This window comes from Melopsittacus undulatus, chromosome 5, assembly GCF_012275295.1.
Source record: "Melopsittacus undulatus isolate bMelUnd1 chromosome 5, bMelUnd1.mat.Z, whole genome shotgun sequence".
NCBI classification, from domain to species: domain Eukaryota; kingdom Metazoa; phylum Chordata; class Aves; order Psittaciformes; family Psittaculidae; genus Melopsittacus; species Melopsittacus undulatus.
Genome location: NC_047531.1, coordinates 50,867,104 through 50,889,548, shown reverse-complemented (window position 1 = coordinate 50,889,548; position 22,445 = coordinate 50,867,104). Strand labels below are relative to the sequence as shown.

At 37.5% G+C, this 22,445-nt stretch overlaps 2 protein-coding genes across 3 annotated transcripts in view; one reads left to right on the top strand and one right to left on the bottom strand.

Moving 5' to 3' along the window:
• CHPT1 (choline phosphotransferase 1) overlaps positions 1 to 17,233 on the top strand; it is a 24,434-nt gene extending 7,201 nt beyond the window's left edge. Inside the window, exons 2-9 of one of the 2 annotated variants that reach the window (XM_005150447.3) lie at positions 1,410 to 1,557; positions 2,540 to 2,681; positions 6,163 to 6,247; positions 7,726 to 7,857; positions 8,234 to 8,392; positions 9,459 to 9,584; positions 10,057 to 10,167; positions 13,409 to 17,233. In XM_005150447.3, coding sequence (XP_005150504.1) covers positions 1,410 to 1,557; positions 2,540 to 2,681; positions 6,163 to 6,247; positions 7,726 to 7,857; positions 8,234 to 8,392; positions 9,459 to 9,584; positions 10,057 to 10,167; positions 13,409 to 13,453 — 948 coding nt within the window. In that variant the 3' untranslated portion in view covers positions 13,454 to 17,233. Of the gene's footprint in view, positions 1 to 1,409; positions 1,558 to 2,539; positions 2,682 to 6,162; positions 6,248 to 7,725; positions 7,858 to 8,233; positions 8,393 to 9,458; positions 9,585 to 10,056 lie in introns of both variants that reach the window. The other variant, XM_005150448.4, reaches the window with a different exon arrangement.
• SYCP3 (synaptonemal complex protein 3) lies at positions 13,290 to 22,445 on the bottom strand. Its single transcript, XM_005150449.2, has 8 exons — positions 22,308 to 22,445; positions 21,090 to 21,165; positions 20,010 to 20,044; positions 18,993 to 19,110; positions 17,361 to 17,460; positions 16,440 to 16,538; positions 13,627 to 13,731; positions 13,290 to 13,488 (listed from the first exon to the last, which is right to left on the bottom strand). Exons 1-8 carry the CDS (start codon positions 22,435 to 22,437, stop codon positions 13,435 to 13,437), a joined length of 717 nt encoding a protein of 238 aa, XP_005150506.2. The 5' UTR covers positions 22,438 to 22,445; the 3' UTR covers positions 13,290 to 13,434.

The following is a 22,445-nucleotide window of genomic DNA, read 5'->3' as shown; positions in this document are numbered from 1 at the left end:
AGTGTATCAGCCAGCCTTGAATCCTCAAGGAAGTCTTAGATAACAGCAAAAAACACTGTTCAGAACTGAAGCTCCCTTAAGCATGCTGGGTCTTGGGAAGGATGTGTTTTGTGATCAGTCTAACTGGAAGCATAACGAGGCAATAAGCATAACCATGATGAGAAAACAGAACATGTGTGGGGGAGCAGCTCGCGTCATCTCCATTCTCACCACTGCCTTCTCCTATCCTTGAGTAGGAAGTGACTGGCAACTGACATTGTTCCTTTTTCTCCAGCAGTGACACTAAGTTTACGTGTGAACAAATCTCAGCTCACTGAGATTTGATCTATTTTCTCAATCTGCTGAATAGCCTTTGCTGGACTTAGGAAATACATGTAATCATGTTGGTCTGTTTGTGCTGCAGGAGAGGAATTGCAGAAAAGCAGAACCACAGCAGCTGGCCCCTACGTGGGAGCTGGAAAGGATTCAGCTCTGCGACTGCATGTGACTGTTCACTTGTTTAACCTGCAAGCTGCATTTCCAGTACCTAACTTTGACTCTTTTCACAAACAGTGCTTCTAGCTGTTAAGGTGGAAACTACTTGAGGCCAAACAAGTTATCTGTAACTTTTTGTTCAAAAGGTGTTACAAGTAATTGTTAGTAAAAACTAATTCCTAGGCAGGACGTGTACTGGCTGTGCATATGAAAATAATGCTTTTGAAAAATAACACTGTAGGACAGTTCCTTTGAACCTAAGCCTCATGCTTAGGTAACTGATTCACATCTTGTTTTGAAACTCTTATGGTCCATATTAAGTAGATAGTTGCTCCTTTGTATTTAGTCAATGACTTAATTTCTTCAAACCCTTGTCCAAAGTGCCTGTGTAGTGAATTTTGGTATGTTGGAAAAATTTCTTTCTCTAAAAAGTTGAAGTCATTATTTAGTAAAATGTAATGGATTTTCAGATTTGTATGTTGCAAATCTGAGCAAATCATCTAGGCTCTATCACATAAACTGCCAAGAATTTTAGTAAGTGCCTGGATACAACTTTTGTTTTTAATTTTATTCTCAAAACATTTTCAGCACAAAGAATACAAATACAGAAATACTGTAGTCTTAAGGTGAAAAATAAGTCAGTAGATACAGAAGAGAGATTAGGTTTTGGTCTTTTTGTTTGGGTTTTGTTTTTTTTTGTGTGTTATTTTTTTAAACAGAAGGACTGTGTTCTACTGGTGTATCTGGGGTAGTTCATTATAGTAGGTACTACAATTCATGTAGACTAGTACAAGGAATTTGGTTTGTCCATTAACGAAGTTACAAATAGCACAATGCAGTATAGTTTAGAACAGTATTTTCTATCTATTAATAAAATAGATTATCAGGTAAGAAATGGGAACTGCCTAGTGACCTTCTGTGTGACTCTCTTTCAGGCACCTTTTTGGGCATACATTCTGGGTGCATTAGGACTTTTTATCTACCAGTCTCTGGATGCCATAGATGGGAAGCAAGCCAGAAGAACGAACAGTAGTTCTCCTCTAGGAGAACTCTTTGATCATGGTTGCGACTCTGTTTCCACAGGTAGCCTTAATCTACTGTTGTTACCCATTATAGCTTTAAAAAATGTAATGTTTTTCAAGAAGAGCTGATTAATCACAGAATTGCTTAGTGTTGGAAAGGACCGCTGGAGATCACCTAGTCCAATCTGAGCAGGGTCAGCATGTTCCCTTCTTTTAGGATAACTTCATCTCCTGGTGTTGCAGCCAAGGCTGCCCCTGACCTTTGAATCCCTGACCACTATCAGGGAAGATATAAGTACCTTTGGCAGATATTGGGTAACGTGTTCTGCTCTTACTTACTGTGCATCTTCATGTACAGTGTTCTTACAGTGAGGTAGATGGTAAACGAAGAATTCTGTGAGAGCATGTTTAGAGATTCTTTACTATTGGTAGCCTGTGTTTTCCAGTAGAGTACAGGTGATGCCTAATAAAGGATTTTAAGGACCTAAAACACTGATGCTGACATGTGAAACTAAGGCTTCTGCTTTAGGAGTGAGCTGCCAAAAAAAGTTTGGTAGCAGGGCATCCAGCCTGGCACGTAAGAGAAGGATAATTTATACTCCTTAGTGCTGGAGTCTTTAAAAAGTAAGCTTTGCTCGGTTTTGCTTTCTGTAACATAGCTGCTGTTGGTGGCAATGCCTGCACTTCTATAAAAGCTTCAGAGCTGAAACGTTTGCCCAGGGAGTTGGAACACTGCCCAGTGAAGTGCAGCTACCACTTTCTCTGAGCTGGACCTTTCCCTTGAAGCTGTTAAGTGTTGCAAAGATCAGGCTTTGACAAGGCCAGCAGAAGGGAGAATGACCACTGTAGGCTTGGAAGAAAGGGAGTCCTGTGTTTAGGTCTGTCCTGCCAGGACTGTCCTTGAGGTTAGTTACACAGGGAAGTATCAGTCAGATCATTACTTTGTTAAAGTGATATAAAATGCCTTGTGATTTTTTTTTTTAATTTCTCTTAACTACAAGCAAAGAGGGTATATGACTAACATGTTCATTTCTGCTTTGCAGTTTTTGTTGTCCTTGGATCGTGCATAGCAATCCGACTAGGAACAAATCCTGACTGGTTGTTTTTCTGTTGTTTTGTGGGACTGTTCATGTTCTATACTGCTCACTGGCAGACATATGTATCAGGCATACTGAGGTTTGGAAAGTAAGTAGGTATCTTCAGAAGTATGTGTGGCTTAATGTCTGAGACTGCTAGCTACTTGATTTCCATTTCTTCTTGTTTTTTTGACTTGCTGTCTTCCTCTTGCCTCCTTTTTCATGTTCCTCCCACCCTAGCAGAATTGTGTTTTACTTGGCAAGAACTTTAAAACCCTGCATAACACCGAGGAATTGTTGTTTTAGCAGTTGATTTTAGCTATATGTGCCTGTTTGCATGTGTTTGGCTGTTTTGTCTGCAGATTTGTTCTCAGAATCCATAGAAGCCAGCACCATGCAGGCTTGGGCCAGAGAGGTCTTGCCTGCAGTGTAAGCAAGTGCTCTGTGTAGGAGTAGGGACAGAGCAATTACCTACAGTACCTCCCTTTGTAACCTCCCAGCCACAGAACAGTTTCAGCCCAGGGGACTCTGAAGCACATGCATTTTGAGAGAAATTCCTTTGCCAATAGGTTTCCCTTCCATAGACATCTCCAGACTTCCTTCAAATAATTCTCTGCATCCATGGCATCCTTTGGCAAGGAGCTACTCAGACTTATGGCAGTGTTTGAAGAATTGCCCCAGGTTTATGTGGAGGCTGTGTTTTTAATCCGGCTCATACTGGCTTTGATGTCCTTTAGGTTTTGTGTTAGGTCACAGTTCTAGAGATTGCTGTTCATGACCTGGTAGAAATTTCATCTGCTCTCACTGCAGTGTAGGAGGAGTAGTCATGACATTCATGTACAAGAAAACAAATTCAATTTTATTTCAGTAGCTCCTAATAGTGTGGAGGTTGTTTACCCTCCTGCAGCTGTGGTGGTGCCTAGCTGTGCCATTTTGCTGCTTTTGAACAATAACCTGCACTCCAGTAAAGATTTCTGAAAATAAATGATGGGAGACTTCTGCAGCAGCAGATGGATAGATGAAGGCTGTCCTGCTAATCCTGGTCACTTGTTACATCACCTGGTTATTATAGTCCTACTTAGCTCTGACCTGCAAAAAGCACCTTAGCAAATCTGAGCATTGCTGGGCACACAGCCTTGTGATGGGCTGGCCTTGCATGCTGTTCAATATCCGTATCAAAAGAAAGCAGCCTCTGTGGTAACACTAAGAGCTCAGCTCTGTTTTATTTGCTGATAGTACATTTTACCACAGGAACTATAACTCTTCTACCTGCCCACCCATCCTGCTTTTATTAAAGGACATCTTGTGCTGTAAACAAAAATAGATGCTTTAGAATGATGGCTGAATTAAGATAATTTCTTATTATCTGAAGGGCGATGGATTGTGTCATGAGCTTTGAGACTCAGCATTACTGTGCTTTCTTGCGTGAAATGTGAGAATGACTCCCCTGCATCAGGAAGGTGCTGACACTCCCATACCACAGAAAAAAAGTCTTCCTTAAAAACTTAACAACTTCTGTGTAAATATAGTGATAGTGCATAGTACAAGCAGTTTGGAATGGCCTGGTGTTCCATGAAGTTAAACAGACACAGCTTTTTCTCCAAGATAACTTATTTCTGTTTAGTGGAAATAGGTCAGCATTTTTTCAAGGCTTGCAAATTTATTTCTTTTATGCATAGAGGTGAGAGTCTTAAGTGAAGGCATTAGTATATTGCTCTAAATATGATGATACAGAATAACAGGGATGGATGCTTATTCTGAATTAGCAGCAATAGATTTTAGAAGTCAAGTGATGGATGAAAGAGTCCTAGTGCTGATGGCCAGGAAGGATCAGAGCGGCTGGGTACTCTCAGATTATGCAGAATGCCTCGTAGTGTCTGATTAAAATCTCTGTACTCTGATCTGGGCTGTGTTGCAACCAACAGTCTGAGCCTCTGTAAAAGTATCATAGAATCACAGAATCATATAATAGTTTGGGTTGGAAGAGACCTTAAAACTCATCCAGTTCCAACCCTCCTGCCATGGTCTGCTAGACCAGGTTGCTCCAAGCCCCATCCAGCCTGGCCTTGAACACTGCCAGGGATGGGGCAGCCACAGCTTCTCTGGGCAACCTGTTCCAGTGTCTCACCACCCTCAGAGTGGTGAATTCACCCTCAGAGTAAAGAATTTTTTCCCAATACCTAATCTAAATCTCCCCTCTTTCAGTTTAAAGCCATCCCCCCTTGTCTCATCCCTACATGCCCTTGTGAAAAGTTCCTCTCCAGCCTTCCTTGTAGGTCCTTTTAGGTATTAAACTTTTGGCATGAATGATCCAACTTGAAGTTTGAGCCTCCTCCCACTACCAGCAAGAGCAAATGCATTACAGCTTAGAGCTCTAAGTTTTACTAGTACAGAACACGGCCTCTGAACACTTGCACCCGCATACAGATGCTTTGGTATGATGCTGTATGATTTTGTATGAAGCTGGAGTGCTTGTCATCTAGTTGCAGCTTAAACTTTGGCTCTTCTAAGACTGAGTCTGAAGCTTGTGATGAAATGTTGCTGTGATTATCAAGATCAGATAAATGTTTTCCATTAACCAAGAGCTAATTCCTATTTCTCTTTAAAAATACACCATTTCCCATGCAAACAGATCATGTGCTAAGCAAGTATCAGTACACATTGACTTTGGTCCTAATACCTTAAGCCAGAAAACTTATTCTAATTACTTGAAGAAATGTTGCATTTTAAACATCAGTTGTTACTATGTGCTGCTAACTTCAGTAGAAAGATGCAGTATCTGTCTCAAAACCTTTGATAGCATAAAAGGTACCTTAGATGTGCATATCTTTTTATTTTATTTATTTTAAACCTTTATTGAAAGTATCAAGTTTTTTTCTCTCAAGCTTCTGCTTAATTTTTTTTTTTTCTATATTCAGGTCTTCCCAAAACATTTCATCAATCAAATACAGTAATAAGGAACTGGCTGTCTTGTCTGAGAACAAAAAAGGTGGAATTCAGAGTGTAGACTTTAGACGGCATACAAGGCCACCTATGTTAAAAATGTTTTTATGGAAATAAACAAGATCTCAATCACACATCCTCTAAAACAGGACAGATGCTCAGTTACCCGCTGCCTCAGTCCTCAAAATAGTGCCCTTATGTTTTGCAGGCTCTCATCTAGCAAGTTGTCATGATATGATAGCTTAAAAAAAATCCCTTTTGCCCCGTGTGCTCTTTACAGTCCATACTTCTGTATGATACACTTTTAATGGAAAAGTTTGATTGCATTTACTGTGAGCTTGCCTTAAATTTTGATGTCATGTGCACATCAAGAAGTCTGTAAATATATACAAAAATTCTCAGTTAACCATTCATTAAAAATTTCCCCCCTATTAAAAGTATATGTAGCTTGCTCTAGGTAAAGGGTATGTGTGCTTCTGTATAGAGGAGCTTTCTCAGTCAAGGAAAATCATATAGATTGATGTAATCTGAAGTACTTTAAAGGAGATAATTTAAAGCACTTTTTTTATTTTCCCCCACCCCTCGCTGCCTTACTTGCAGCAAAAAGACCTTTTATTTAATTAAATGTCTCTTTTTTTCCTTCCTAGAATTGACGTAACTGAAGTTCAGATAGCCATAACAATGCTGCTCTTGACATCTGCATATGGTGGAACAGCAATATGGGACTATAAGGTGAGTTCATTAAGTATTTAGAGTTCCTGTTGAGTGTTCACAGTTCCTGTGGTATTTGAAGCTATCCTGTGTGAGTACCCTCAACACCTACTAGTGGTCTAATGTCCTGTTTCAGCTTATGTTACACTTGAGGGTTATTTTTATGTTGTAGTTAACTTGGATATAATGGTGTGACTTCCTATGCACAAATTTAGAGCTACATAGAGGAAAAAAGACCCCATCTGCCACATGCAAACTTCTGATTTGGAACTAGTACTCTGCAGATACTTAAGCTTTAACAACTGGGTTTTGTTCTAGTTTTGTTTTGTTTGTGACACACATTTCTGCTCACTTAAATTATTTATAGGATGCTTTATTTTAAGATTAAATGCTTTAATCCAGCAAAATAATGGGATGAAGTTAAGGGGGTTTTGATTAACTAATCCATATTTACCTGCTGTTGGAAATGTACTGATTTTTAACAGTTATGTCACAGCTGACATAAATGTAAATATCTGTATTTAAAGAATTTACTTCTGTCATAAGCATCTCCCTGTCTCTGGCTTATATTCTTCTCTTTAAAGGTGACTTTAGTGGACAGCATCAAAAGTACATCAGACTGACATCTTCATTCTTTCTAGGGTCTTTACTCAGAAATGTCTGGTTCTGCTTGGTCATAGTGCATGGGGGAGCTGAGACCATTCCATGCTATTGATAACTAGTGCAAATTAACCTAAATGTAAACCACCAAGTAATTCAAATTAATTTGTAAGTTTACTCAGCAATTTTGTTTCCTTTTCTCATCCTGCAAGAGGCTTTGTTGTTTTCAAACAACTTATTTTCATGTTGGAAAACAAAGCAGGCAAATTAGACTAATGATTGTTGCTTGGTATTAAAATCTGTGGTAGTTATGCTGTATCTCAAAACAATCTATTAAAAATATAGTCAATGGTTTCAATTTATTACTACTTTTTTTTTTAAATCCTCTGCTGCCTTTGGAAGTTTCCTTGAAACTGCAATTGATTCTGAAAGGTAACTGCTTAATTAAAAGTTGTATCTGGAGACTGTACTGAATGCAAAGATACAGCATACAAAGAACATGTACCAAAACACAAAGAAGGCAGATGGTGTTTGTGTTTCCTGTGGTTCAGTGTTGTGTTACCCTGTGAAACAGAAGGAACTATCCTTCTACCCCCTCCCATGCTTCACAATGCAGTAGTTTGTGTCATGTTTTTGCTTAAGTAGTAAAAATATTTGAAGACATTGTAAGGACACACAGTAAGATCTAGCTGGTTTTTCAAGATCAGAACCAAAGTACTCAAAAGTTAAACATTACGAAAGAAATTTGTTGTCTCCTTAGTAAGGAAACAAATTCCAAACACTGTCCTTCTGAGCAAGAATTCTAATAAAACAATTGTTTGGAAGGTATCAGTTGGTTTTTTAATAACTTCTTAAAAAAACTTAACTTTTAATATTTTTCTCTTGTTTTTCCTGCTAAGGTCCCTTTAGTGGGCTTAGAATTGAAGTTCCTTGCAGTTTTTGGCATATTATGTGGAACAGCACTTTCTTCGTTCAATTACTTCCGTGTCATCTTTGGTGGAGGAATTGGAAAGAACGGATCTACAATAGCAGTAAGTTGCTTTAAAAATCTGAATGAGGTTTGAGTAATATATGCCCATAATTTATAGCATTTTGTATCATCATAAGGGTTTTATTTGTTTAAGCATTTAAGTGGACAAGCATTTGAGCGTTGGATGCCATTATCTACCTTCTGTCTACGCATCACTGGATTTCTTCTGTCACAGGAACCAGCAATGAATTTTCTTAGAAAATTGATTAGTGGTCACTGCAAAGGATACTAATAGTGTTGGTATAATGCTCAAGGAATTTCCCTGAGCTTTGACAACTCTGGTTTTGTTTAATAGGATTTGCAATACATGTAAAATGTGGACCTTACTGTGTGACTGAAGCCTCAGAATGGGAATTTGCTTTCCATTTCTATTTCAGGGAACAAGTGTTCTTTCGCCAGGTCTACACATTGGACTACTTCTCACACTGGCCATTATGATCTATAAAAAGTCTACAACTCAGCTATTTGAAAAACATTCTTGCTTGTATGTCTTGACATTTGGGTTTGTGAATGCCAAAATCTCACAGAAGCTGGTGGTAAGGAATCTTGCTTTGGTCCTAAACCTCCTGAAACTAAACTGGTTCTTGGCTTAATGTTTACTGGATCAGTGGGTGCCGTGCAAGTTTTCCCATTCTGCTCTGATGCTATATTATCAGCTTCATTACGACCAAGACACGGAACTAAGTTCAGGCTCCTACAGAGATTATATATGCCATTGATGCAAACATATACCTACTGAGTGTACTGGTTACAGCTTTCAGTTTTAACATACTCCTAGAAATACACTGTCTTTAACATCGTAACTCTGGTCCTTCAAGCCGTACTAACAGTGCTGTGGCTTCTGGTTTAGTTACCTGAAACAGGAATTTACCTTAATTATTAAAATGAAGAGATAAACTGTTTATCTCTTTTGTAATTAAAAACCTCATCAATGGATGAAAAAAAAGATTGGCTTTACTACATATTTTTTACTTGTGAAGATCATCATAGAGCTCAAAGCTCCATCCAGCCTGGCCTTCCAGGGGTGGGGCAGTCACAACTTCTCTGGGAAGCCTGTACCAGGATACAACTGATTTCTGGGCTGCAGGCATACACTGCTGAGTCATGTTGAACTTCTCATCAATCCACACCCCCAAGTCCTTCTCCACAGGGCTGCTCTCAATCAGTTCTCTGCCAAGCCTGTGGTTGTGCTTGGGATTGCCCCTCCCCAGGTGCAGGACCTTGCTCTTGGTGTTGCTGAACTTTGTGAGGTGTGCACCCGGTCACCTCTCAAGCCTGTTGAGGTTTCTCTGGATCCTATATAATAAAGTCCCTATATAATAAAGCCAGCAAATACCAACTGATTATTCAGAAAGTGGTTACCACTGGTTAAAGTGCTTGATATTGATTGAATAACCTGGAAAGAGGCTGCTTGGTCCTTGGGAAAGAAACTTAGGAAGCATCAGCCCCTGAAGCATTTGTGAAGCCCTTAGCCTGCCTGCTGATTACCTCTTAAGAACAGTGGATTGCAGGCTGTTGCTGGGCAAGGGCATCTTGCCAGTTTGCTAGTAGTTAAACTGATCTTGCAGTGATGCCTTTTTGTGTCTCTTTTCTTTTACATAGGTGGCTTACATGACAAAAAGTAAAATCTGTCTTCAGGACACTGCATATATTGGGCCAGGACTTCTAGTTTTGGATCAGTACTTCAATAGTTTCATTGATGAATATATTGTTCTATGGATAGCATTGGTAAGCATTTTGGTTTGTACTTTTCATTTGGCACATACTGAAATGAATGGATTGAGAACTATCTCTGCCATTTCTGACTTGCTCAGATCTCAGCTTCTGCTGCAGCAGGAGTGGCAGGATACCATGTAAACATGTACCTTGGGAGCTGACTGGCTTCCTTGGAACAGAGATATGAAAGTAAATCTACAGACATATCTTGTAATTATGCTTTAATCCAGGTGGTTTCTTTAAAGTTATTTTGCAAACTGCAAACTAAACTTTGTTTATCAGACAGCACTTTGTTTAGTGCTGGGGTTTTGGGGCTACATTTTTTTCTTCTAAACTAAACCACCCTATATCTTTATGTTAAAATGCTGTTAAACTTGTCATTTGGATAGATTCTGACTATGGTACAGATGAATTTATAGTAGGGACAATTTTAAGAAATAATTAGATTTATTTTTTTAACATGTTCTGTTTTGTTCTTTTGAAGTTCATATCCTTGTTTGATATGCTGAGATATGCCACTGGTGTATGCCTACAGATTGCTGCTCATCTTCATATACATGTCTTCCGAATTTCATCTCATCAAGCTCCTGAACAGGTTCAAAACCATAATGACTGATTAAATAGGTCAAGAACAAGAGAAGAAGCAGTTAGGGGAATATTGAATGAAGCAGCCTCTCTTTTTTGGGGAAGAGATTAAGCTTTTCAAGAAAATAGTTTTATGAGAAAGCTCACTCTATCCTAGACATTATCAGGTGTTAGAGTTACGAAGTATAAAGTCCTGCAGATTCTATTGTGATTGTTACTTTTGAACCAGGACGTATTTTTCCCCTGTGTTTTAGAGCATGAATTCTGCATTTGAAACTTTTGCCATTTCCTGTTAGGTAACCTTAATTTTGTACTTCTGGTCTGGTGAATGCAGGCTGCAAACCAAGGTGCTACCAATCAGAATTCCAAGAGGAATTTAACTTTTCCCTAATCTTCTGTTAGTTTTTAAAGTCTTCTTGGAACTGCTGTGAAGTGGTAGTCAGGTATCAGTGAATTCTGTACTGCATTATTAAGGCATCTGTGAGGTAAAACTACGCATTAATCTCTGTTCCATTATTTCTAAAGAAAAAGCTACTGGATCAGTAGGATGAAGGAGGTATAGCTCAGGAAAATTTTCTTCTATGTAAAAATACTATGAAGTACTATGAAGTTATGAGTGCCTTTAGGATCATGGATTCTCTAGTATCTAAGTACCATAACCTACATGATTAAAAACAATTTTAGTTCGTGTTTTCTTTCGAGGCCAGTTTCTGGTTTTATAGTCCCAGTAAGATTTGCCTCCTTGTACTCCATCATTATCTAGACTATAGGTAGTTGTGTACTTTGGGGGCACTTACTTTACCTACCTTAACACGCATCTGAAACTATACAAGTGAATGACCAAGTTAATTTATAAATGACTGTGACTGACTGTGACAATGCAGCCCATCCATATGTAACTCCCTCTGAAGTATATTTGCTATTGCTGTGTTCATCTATCTTATAATCTGTTCTGTAGCTGTCACTGTACATTATCCAAATGGGAAGTCAGGCCCACTATTAGCTTTTCTCTTTCATTAAGAACAGACTCACTGGCTAACATAATGTGCCTAGCTAAAGGGCTGATGTTGGCATTAGAGAAAAGCTGAATGAAAATAGCTTATCACCTACATGAGCAAATCATGACTTGCATGCAAACCCTATAAACTTAAACTCCTTTAAAAAGGTACATTTTGAATATGATTTTTGTAAAGCTATTGAATTTGTCTGTTACCACTTTCAGTTGCTGATATGTAGCTGAGCTGTGAGTTCATAAAGTCCTTCCTGAACTATAAAATAGAGTGCTATGATTTGTTTTAAAAATATTACCACTGCAGCTTCCTAGTTGCACATTAATTCAAAAAGACTTCCTGAGGTGTTCAAGGAACTTTAAAAGTGGTATATTGTCTGCTAAATTTGGAGGGAATAAATACTGTCTACTAAACTCCTGCCTAAGAAGGATATGCTGATAGACTTGAGAGATAACTGTAACAGTTAATGCTGAAGCACCAGTACTCTAAATGACTAATATCAATTCCAGATGAATCCTACTACTCCTGTTTGAGGCTGTGAAAGACAGAGCATCTATACATGCCCTTAGCCTGAGCCCAGCCCGCAGGGAAATAGAAGATGGTAAAGACCAGTTCAGTTTTTCTGAATACTGTAAACAAATTAACTACGTAAGGAAAATATATAGGCAGCTTTTTTTAGAGTGAGAAGGTTTGGGTCCCCAGAATGCTCAGAAATGTCATGCAGTAGTAGGTGTAAGTTTTAAGGATATGATTGAAGTATGTGGATGATAGGAAACAAATGCAGAAATCGGTCAGAAAACCAGAAACATGAGGCAACACTAACAAACAACCTAGCACCAAGGAGAGGAAACAGGAAGTTCTGACTGTATTTCACAGCATCGGCTAATTACCCTTGGAGGGCTGAGAATCAGCAGCACTGTTACAAAGCAGCAGTTACCTGTTACCTACCAGAGGCCCATATTACCTCATATATCCTTCCAGCAGTATAACTTCTGTGTTTGCTCCTTCTCTGAGTCCTAGCAGACACAGAACAAAGACAGCTCCATAACGGTTGCTTGTTCAGCTGCAACCTAATACCTGAAGTTAGTACGTAAATTAGCCATCACTAATCTGGCTCCCAGAACTGGAAAACCATCATCAAATGGCTTGATTCTGAACTAAAAATATTAGAAGAATCTGTATGGACTGGTTTTGAAATACATTGTTACAAAAACATCACATTTGTGCGTGTGGTGTGTGGATGGTTTTTGTTTTATCTACTATTGTATTAAGTCTAAGCATTAAATATGTTAGGAACTCCCTAATTTGTAAAGGTGGATATTCAGGCATAACGGGTTTCTGTAAAAAAAAACCTGCATGCAAGCTAAGCTTTAATTTATACTGATCTACTGTAATGAGCTACATTGAAGGATAAATGCTTTACCTTTAAAACTTAGGCCTCTCTAAATTGCTAGTCATTTAGAATTACAAGAAATAATATTCCACCTCAAAGGCTTGTAATAACTAGTACTAACTAAATGAGCTGAATTACTTCTAGTGGTGGTTCTACAAGAACTATACATCCCAATATGCACAATGTTTAATTATGCTTTCTTAAGCAGATGTAATATAAAGCTGTGATACTCAGCTGTAATTTAACTGAAGAAACCTGCTTTTGAGAAAAATTACAGCAGTTACTAAATCCGTTACTAGTACAAAGATATTACAATGCCTAGGCTAACAAAAGAGTTAACAGAATTTTCTTTAATTTACCATAATACACATCACTGAACAATCTTACATGAACTATATCATACTCTGTGAACATTTATAACTGCTAATATGTCAGCAGACTAAATTTTGAAACTATGAAAATCTTGAAGTCTGCAGCTTGTGAGAACTGTTTCTATTTGCACAATGTATCTAAAGGCCTAAAGTTATTGCTTAAAACCTGGGTAATGCATTTTTCATTAATTCTGCCCACTGTTACAATTTGTCATTATAAAAAGTGAAACAATTGAAACTCTTCAGTGCTATTGAAAGTGAGTATTCATCAGTTAACAATTGGACATACAGTAAATGGTTTGAGGTCCATATCATGTTGTGTCCCCCCCAAAATAAATTTACTAAGATACTTATTTGTAACATTATCAGACACAAGATTAGAACAATCCATGAAAACATTTAATAGAAACTTTAAAGCATTTAAATCTTAACATGTTTATCTATGGCTAATGCCTATACTTGTATCATGTTACTTAGGTACAAGTTGTTTCTCCATTGAGCCATCAGAATAACATGGACTGAAGAGACTTGCGAACAGTTGCCATCTCCTGCTGTTGCTGTTACAAGAAAAGGAGATAATACTGAACAAATGCCATATCAATAAGATTCCTTTGAGCCAATTAAAAGAATGTAAAATTAATTTTTTATAGAATGTTCTATTTTTGCACTAACTTTGTAATAGATCTGGTACTTACAGTGTCCATCATAATCTTCTTCTGCAACATAGTCATTTCTTTGCGAAGTTCATTTTGTACACCAGATAGAAGATTTTCATTGCTCTTCTCCAGCTCTTCCATGCTCTGAAATTAAGGATAGTCTTAACTCTTCAATGTCAAAGGGTTAATTTCAAACAAATAAACCACTATTCAGACTACTACGGTTTAGTTTTTTACAGCTGCAGTGGTCACTGATAGTTGAGTAGGTTTGTCATGAACTCGACAGACAAATCATACACGACTTTGTATTCCCATCTGTGTTCCTGTTTAAACAATATGGGCCCTGTAAAGGAAATGGTCCCCTCCTCTCAGTATCTGTGAGGTCGCAGCTAGTTATCCTGCATTTCAATAAAGATAAGAGTTCTACAAAAAAGATTAAGCAGACATCTGTCAGGAATGATAGGGGTTTGGTATGACAGCCTTGGAGACTTGAAGTAAGGACTGTAAAACCCATTAAATTTCCATCTCTACACTTATGCCCAAATAAGCCAAGTAAAGGTCACTGGTTATCTTTCCCTCTGTATGTACAATTATACCTAACTCTGTGTATGTGTGGAGCTGCATTTTCCTTGACTTCTATTTAGTTAATCTTATTTGAAGCTTGATTTTTATCTTTTGGTCTTCTTTGAAGAGAAGAATCAAAGTAATACTTGACCTCCTATTCACTTTTTAATCTTTGATGAAGATTTTTTTGACATTTTGGGAGTTATAATTTATTAATGTTTCTGTAATATCCTCTGTACACTTCAACTATCTTAAACTAAGAGCTGTTCTATTTCAGATTTATTGTTATAAGCTACCCAACTTGAAAAAAAAACGTATTTATCATAAGTAACTGCAATTTCAAAAAGGGACCAGTTAGGTAATTACTTGAACAGAAATTAAGGTTTGTCAGAAACTGACAGACTTGAATCTGCCCCATGTACTGGTATATACTGGAGTCCACCCATCTAGAAAGCAGCTTGGCAGGAAAGAACCTGGGGTTCCTGGAGGGCACAGGTGAAGCCAGCAGTGTGCCTTTGCAGGAAAGGCAGCCAAATAGCTCCTGGGCTGCATTAGGATGAGTGTTGTCAGCAGGCAAAGAGGGGTGATATTTTGACTCCATTCAACACTGGTGAGACCACATCTGGAGTGCTGGGTCCAGTTCTGGGATCCCCAGTAGAAGAGACATGGACATACTGAACAGAACCCAACAAAGGGCCATGCAGATGATTAAAGGTCAGGAGCATGTCTCTTACAAGAGCAGACTGAGAGAGCTGGAACTGTTCAGCCTGGAGAAGATAAGGTTCAGGGGGAATCATACGTATATACACAAGTACCTGAAGGGGTAGGGAGGATGTCCAAAAAAAGACTGAGCCAGGGTCTTGAGGTGCCCAGTGACAGCACCAGAGGCAGCGGGCACAAACAGGAAGTTCTCACTAAACATCAAGAAACACTTTTTTACTGTGAGAGTGACTGAGCACTGCACAGGCTGAGCAGACAGGCTGTGGAGTCTCCATCCTTGGAGATAGCTCAAAAACTATCTGAGCATAAGTCCCGAACAAGCAACTCTAGGAAACCTTGCTGAACCACGTGTGGTCCGGACCAGATGATATCCATGTCTGCCAGCTTTAGCCCTTCAGTGTTTCTATGGTGCTGTGCCTCTGCGTTTGTTAAAAAAAACAAATTCAGGGCACTTTTTCTTTCCTCACAGTTTAGATTTCTAATAGCTTACTTAGAAAAATTAGGGGTTGAAGGAAGTTCTGGGAACAAAGTGTTTAGTTCTTAATGTAAAGTTACAAGGAAACTTTTTCTTGCAAAGAAGTCAAACTTTTTAGTAGTTATGTTTTTGTTTGGGTTTTTTTTTTGTTTGCTGTCTAGTATATTAGTCACTTTGTTAAAAAAAAGCAACAAAAAATCATACCACAATTGATTGGTATGAATCATGTCTTTGAAATACATTATCTCTGTAAGGACTATCCAAAAACAAAAAAAGGTGTTTGCAGGGAATCCCAGCAAATAAAAAAGTTATGCATGAAGCAACAAGAAAGTTAAATGGGTCTGATTACAGATTAATCCAGCTGGGCAAGTTTTCACCATAAAGCATTAATTCCATCAGATTCTTCCTGTTAACATTTTAGTGAATGTTTACCTTGAATACCAAGGTTACAGAAAGGGACAGCCTCTCCAATGAATGTTGCTTAGGAAGAGATGAAGTGAGTTCTAACTGGGCAATTTTAAGGGAATTACAATTTACTTTAAGGTCACTTTCTAACATGAGGCAGCAATCGCTAGAAAGGTTAATGACATAAAAAAATTGTTTTCTATTTCTCATGATGGGGGATGCACCTGCCAGCAGTAATGAAAGCCAAATGAATTGCAGCCTAAGATGTATTTTTACTAGATTGTCAAGTTTCATTGGTTTAAATATACATGAAAAATCTAAGGGAATAATTAAGACAAAAATCTTGATGATTTAACTGACCTACATAACCTTTCAACTGGTACAAAACCATATTCTGTTTAGAAAGTATGCTCTGAGGGTTATGCCTAGATATTTGAAACAGGCGAGCCAATCAGATGCCTATTAGAATACATTTAAGTAAATTATGATGCAAAGTTTATGCATGTGTAGAGAGAACAAGCTATATTCATAGCAAATAAGGGAAAGATACTAACATGAATATTCAAGCAAGGCTATTATTTTCCTTAAATGAGCCTTAAATCTCTATGTCATAAAGGCTGAAATTATACAGCTTTTTTAATTGATATGATAAGGATCGACTGCCTTGTAAGAAGAAAACTTACTGTACCTTTAAGAACTGCTCATAGAGCTGCTTAATGGTTTTCAGTCTTTGACTTTGAACTATTCTTGACTGTTGAAAAACTTTTTGTTGTTGACGAAGCATATTCTGAGGCAGAAGCAAAAGAAAAAACTAATGGCATTAGTTAGCCAAAAACGCTTGGACAGCAACACTAATGTAATTTATCAGAATCAGAAATTATGTCTTCACTGGAAATGTGGGTCATGTAATAGAGATCTCTGCCTGAAAAGTTACCCTTGTTCTTATTAATGAAAGAAAGACTGAAGACTGGATTAAGCCCGGAGTTACCTCCTGAGGTCCCTTCCACCCTGAATTATCCCTGTGAGACACTATAAGGATTGCTGTCCAGCACAGTTCTCGAGGGTATCCCTGGGAAATGTCTTGACTAGGGAAAAGCAAAACTTGCATGATGTTGCTGTATTTGTACTCCCAACGTTTGCAATTACATTCCATCATAATAGCTCCTATCCCCTTTCAATGATCAAATTCTCATACATTTACTATATACAGGCATATTTTTAAGAAGTGCATGTGAAGACAACTATTTTCTTTACTCATGTGTTCCCCAAACCCAAAGACTATGGATGCACAGGAACAACATATGACTTTCTTCTCCATAAATAGTCTTGGCTTTTCTCAATCCATTCCTAGCCTAGGGCATCACTAGTCACCATTTATAAACTTGCAGTACAGTTGATAAATGGCACCCCTCTTCACTTTCAAAGACATCCCAAAACTTATATTTACTTTGAGAGCCACCAAACTTGGAAGATTTTTTTTTTATCAAGAGGCAAACAATCATACGGGGTTTTTTTTAAACTACATAAAGTGGTTTTACGTTTCATGAGTGTCTGAACAACAATATTCCCTCCTTGAGAAAATACCATGAAAGTCATCTTGGAAACCCACCGCTAGTTTTTCTTCTTGCTCCTCTGCTTTCTGCACATCTACATCCCATTGCTGAAATAAAGTCAGGAAATGCTGGGAGAATTCATGATTGAGCTTCTGCCTATAAACACACAGTACCCGTAAGAATGACAAATGCTACGAAGAATTGCAAGGGAAGCTAAGGGTCAGCACACACAGAGCATAGAATAACAGGAGCTGGCATAGATTAAAACCCAGCTTATTTTGACATCAGGCCGTAACTGAATACTATATGCTTTGAAAAACTGAATACACATACATACACATACACACTGACTGAATGTGGATTAAATATACATATACATATAGTAAGTATAGATGTATTTACTGTGTTTTTCTAACCCAACTACAGACCTTAAAACATGGGTTTCTAATGAAAGAATTTATTAGCTCATTCTTTAGTTCATTCTACTCTAGTTTTTCTATGTAAACTCACATTTTGTCAATATGAGTTTCAAAAACATGTATGTAAAAACACCAAGACAGTTACAAGTATTGCTGGCTTACAGTTTTTAGTGGTCTTGATTTTCAGTTTGCTTCACCTCTAGTGAATGAATTACGCCTTTAATTAAATTAAAGTAATTAAATACACCTTTAGAGGCAAGAATGTTATGTAGAGTGAAATTTATTTACAATGCAAAAATGAAAATTTTTCTTTGTTAAGCATAATAGTATAAAAGTTTTACTGAACATTTCTCCATTTTCAAGTTTAAACAAAAAAAATCCAAGTGGAACCTAAAAAAAAACCCAACTATTGACCAGCAGGTTGAAGGAGGTGATCCTGCCTACTCTGCTCTCATGAGACCTCGCTTGGAGTGTTGTGTATTGTTGCCCTCAACATAAAAAGGACATGGAACTGTTGGAACAAGTCCAGAGGAAGGCCACGAGGATGATCAGGGGACTGGAGCACCTCCCATACGAAGACAGGCTGAGAAAGCTGGGGCTGTTCAGCCTGGAGAAGAGAAGGGTGCGTGGAGACCTCATAGGGGGCCTATAAGGATGCTGGGGAGGGACTCCATTAGGGACTGTAGTGGTAGGACAAGAGGTAATGGGGTCAAAATTAAAACAGGGGAAGTTCAGCTTAGATACAAGAAAGATGCTCTTTACTGTGAGGGTGGTGAGCCACTGGAATGGGTTGCCCGAGGAAGCTGTGAATGGTCCATCCCTGGTGGTGTTCAAAGCCAGGTTGGACAGAGCCTTGGGCAATGTGGTTTAGTGGGAGGTGTCCCTGTGCATGGCAGGGGGTTGGAACTAGATGATCTTAAGGTCCTTTCTAACCCTAACTATTCTATGATTCTGTGTTTGTTTAAAGGACAAAAGTAACATCAAAGGCCATTTTCCATAAAGATAAAACAGAAGTAAACCCAGCTCTTTAAAGCACCTAACTCTCAAAATTCCAAGTCTTAGCTTTCCCTATACAAAGCAAAAAGCACTATGCTGTAATTGTCTATAATTACTGTCAGCTTAACCAAGTGAACACAACTGGAGGCAGCAGAAACAGAGGACCTGAGCAGATCATTTAACTACCAGACACACTGCTATTTAATTGCAACTAGCCATGCTGTAACACAAAAGGGAACTTGATTTCACAAGTTTGAAAAACAAGGGTGTTACCTTTGCTCCTGCTGTGTTTTCCAAACATGTTCAATCTTCTGGTTACTTGTTTTGAGTGAGGCTTTTGTATACATTTCTAATCTTTTCCTCTTAGCTAAGAGAGCCTTGTTAATGTCCGCTAAAAATGAAAGAATATTTACAGCTTCAGCCTACTGAGATACATTGGGCCTTTTATCAAAAATGCTGATGAGTTACACTTTAGAAGAGAACAAAGTGTGTTCTGATGCAAAGAAGCTAATGTAATCTGGGTGCTCCTGTGTTTTAGGTGTTCCTCCACCTGATGTTGGCACTGGTAAAACTGCTGCTTCCCTTAGTCCCCTGTAGGCTCTAACCAACGCTTGACCTTTGGAGTTGCAACTGCTCATTACCCAGCCCCACCAACCACTTGAGCATCTGCTTCAAGTCCCACCTCTCTCAGGGGCCCCACCAATTAGAAACTATCATGCTGTGATTCAGCTTTTGCTTCTTTCTTTATTCTGAAAGTGCAGAGTACAGACTACTCTGGGTCATTCTGTATCACAACTACTGCCAAAATTCCTTGTCTAAAATGAAAACTATTTTTTCTATTTTGCTGCTTATATTGAAATTTACATGTTCCTTATTTCCCACTCATGTCTTGCAATCCCCAGTCCCTTCTAAGTTGTTTTAACAAAAAGATGAGTAAGAATTACAGTTCTTACTCACAATGTCCCTTTTCTCTACAATATAATCACTACCTCTTAAACGTCACCTTAAAATTGGAATTGATAATTAAAGGCACTTTTTCCTTTGTAATTACCTACACTAGTATATCACTTTATATGTTGTTATTCCCACATTTTCTTTCTCTTTGCTCTACTAAGATATAACTTTTTTTTTTCCTGAAAACCAGCTTTTTTTCAGAAATTCTGAACAATGCTATGAAGACTGGTCATTTGATGTAAATCTTGAAACTTATTTTATGGTAATGAATTTCTGCCAGTTCTGCAACTTAAATAGGAATTGGCTTTTAATTTACTGGAATGTAAATGTACTTACCTCCAAATCTTTCCAGCATATTCTGTACTTCACCCCTATAAAACAGTGTTTAAAATTTTTATTTGTCCATTTTTTTACTTTGGAATAAGACATGCTACATATGCTTAAAATTTGTTTTATTCCCATACCTATTACTTGTAAGCAGTGAAAAGGCTGCTATTGAAAAATGGAACTCCTTTTCTTCTCTGAGAGGTCTCTTTTTTAGACCAATCTGATTTAAAAAAAAAAAATTACTAATCTATTAACCTACTCCCCTGTAAAAAGGCAGTATTAGGTATTTCAAGTGTCTTGAGTAAAGGAGGATAGTAAATAAAATTGATCATTCTCTACATGAAACGTATTTGGAACATCAAATGAAAATAAGTCCATCATAGTTATCATGACTGGCATAGTAAGAAAAATCCAAGACAAATAATAACAAGGTTGTTTCTACAACATCTTTAAGATGATGACACCAGCGTGTAACTGGTACAATAGCTGACAAGTCTGAAAAGGGACATGGTGGGTAAAGAAAATGTTTATCTTTGTTTTATGTCATCTTCTCCACAGGATGTCACTACTTTTTTACTCTTCAAAAAGAAAAAGGATCTTCAATTCAACAGCTATAATATTGCTAAAAAATATTTCAACATACACCTTTTTTTTACATTGCTGCCTGTAAATACTGCATTTCATAAGATTTATCTGTAAATAGAATGTATTTTTCATGCAATAGTTGCATTAAAGTACTGTTAGTATGTTCTGACAACTATGATCAGGGGGGAAGAAAATTAATGAAATTAGCAGCAATCTCAGATAAAACTTAAATCATCTTCTGAAAGAAACAAGAATTTTAAGAATTCTCATAATTATATATATTTTTTTATGCATATCCAAAAGTGTCTACAAAGAATCTGCAAAATTACTCATTTTAAAGTATTCCTTTTTTTTTAACCTACAACTACTGTGTTATCTGTAACCTGATTTTTGATTCAGATACCAGAAAGGACATAATGAATAACCAAAATCAGTATCTATTTAAGACTTGCTTATTCTGAAAGACAAAAATAAAACAAACAAAAAAATCCTAATAATCCTTACCCTACATCATCTGGAACCACATGAGTAGTCACCAGAGGTCTTTTCTTTCCATGCTTGTCCATTACTGGTGTTTCACCTTAATACAGATTTTAAAAAGATTTATAAAAATATATTTTGTTGAGGTTATTTGAATTATTAAGTGTAGTTACTTTTCTGTAATGTCATTTCTATGAATATGTCTCATGGATCTCAGTTGCCATCCATAACACATGCAGCTCCTAAAATTTGAATATGGATTTGACATGGTGGTGAATTATTCTGCAAGGCTAGTTTTGAGCTGGCATTGCCTTGAGTTCCGCTGGGCTGATCCCAACCACTTGTAGTTTCTTTGTCCACAACTACACAATTATTCCCAACTCACAATGTAACAATCATCAGAAAGGTAAAATAATCTAAAAATTGAAAAAGACTTATCTGTAAGAATTTCATGCTACTGTAAAACATGCGCTGAGATTATGTAGTCTGACATTTAAAAAAAAACATCAAAAACAGGTATTTATCTTCTATCAAAAAAGAAAGAAAAAATCCTTTGCTGTCAGATTTCTATTAATGACTTGGGAAACATTTAGTCTGAATGAAGGAAGAAGGGAAGAAATTATGAGAAACAATCACAGAGATAACTGCTGAAAGACAAAAATCCAGAAATAGTTACATCAAAATTTACAAAAACCTATCACATGACAAGCGAGAACTGAGTTTTTAAGAAAACTCCACTTTTTTATGACACTTCCTCAAAACTCAACAAGCATCTGTTGATGATTTTTTTCCCTCAGCTTTATATGCTTTCTCTTTCTTCAGCTCAGATTCCTCATGAAGTACTCTTAACCCTGCCAGCATTAAGACTCCAACTACCATACCCAATTCAGCACTCCACAGAAGCTGAGCTCTTCTGTTCAATCCTCACCTCACAATGCTCTAGGCAGCCAGGTGATAGAAGAATATGGCACTAAAATAAGGTAACAAAATAGCATAACAAAATCCTAAAGACTCCACCTGTAATTTTAAGACATTAATAGTGCAATAGACAGAGCTTTCTACTTTGTTCTCTTCAAAATTCTATTAAAATTATATACTAGGAGATCAATTGGCAATAGGTTCATAATAAACATGAACCATGCTTACACAAACACTTGCTAACACAGAAGGCTCTTCATTCATAGTCAGAAATACTATGAGCTTCAAGTTTAAAAAAAAAATACTAAAAAGTTACATAAACACCTTCTCTAATATCTTCCTCCGATCCACTCAGGTGTTTTCTTTCCTCCTGAAAGTCATAGGCAGATATGGCTTGATCTTCCTGTGCTGGTTTATTAGCCTTTCCTCCATGCTTTCTTCCCGATGGAGCCATAATGTTTT

Coding starts and splice junctions, on each gene's coding strand:
- SYCP3 (XM_005150449.2), bottom strand. CDS start 22,437: ATGGCTCCATCGGGAAGAAAGCATGGAGGAAAGGCTAATAAACCAGCA. Junction 19,111..20,009: donor TATGCTGGAAAGATTTGGAG/GTAAGTACATTT, acceptor TTTCATTTTTAG/CGGACATTAACAAGGCTCTC. Junction 13,489..13,626: donor AGAAGATTATGATGGACACT/GTAAGTACCAGA, acceptor TTCTTGTAACAG/CAACAGCAGGAGATGGCAAC.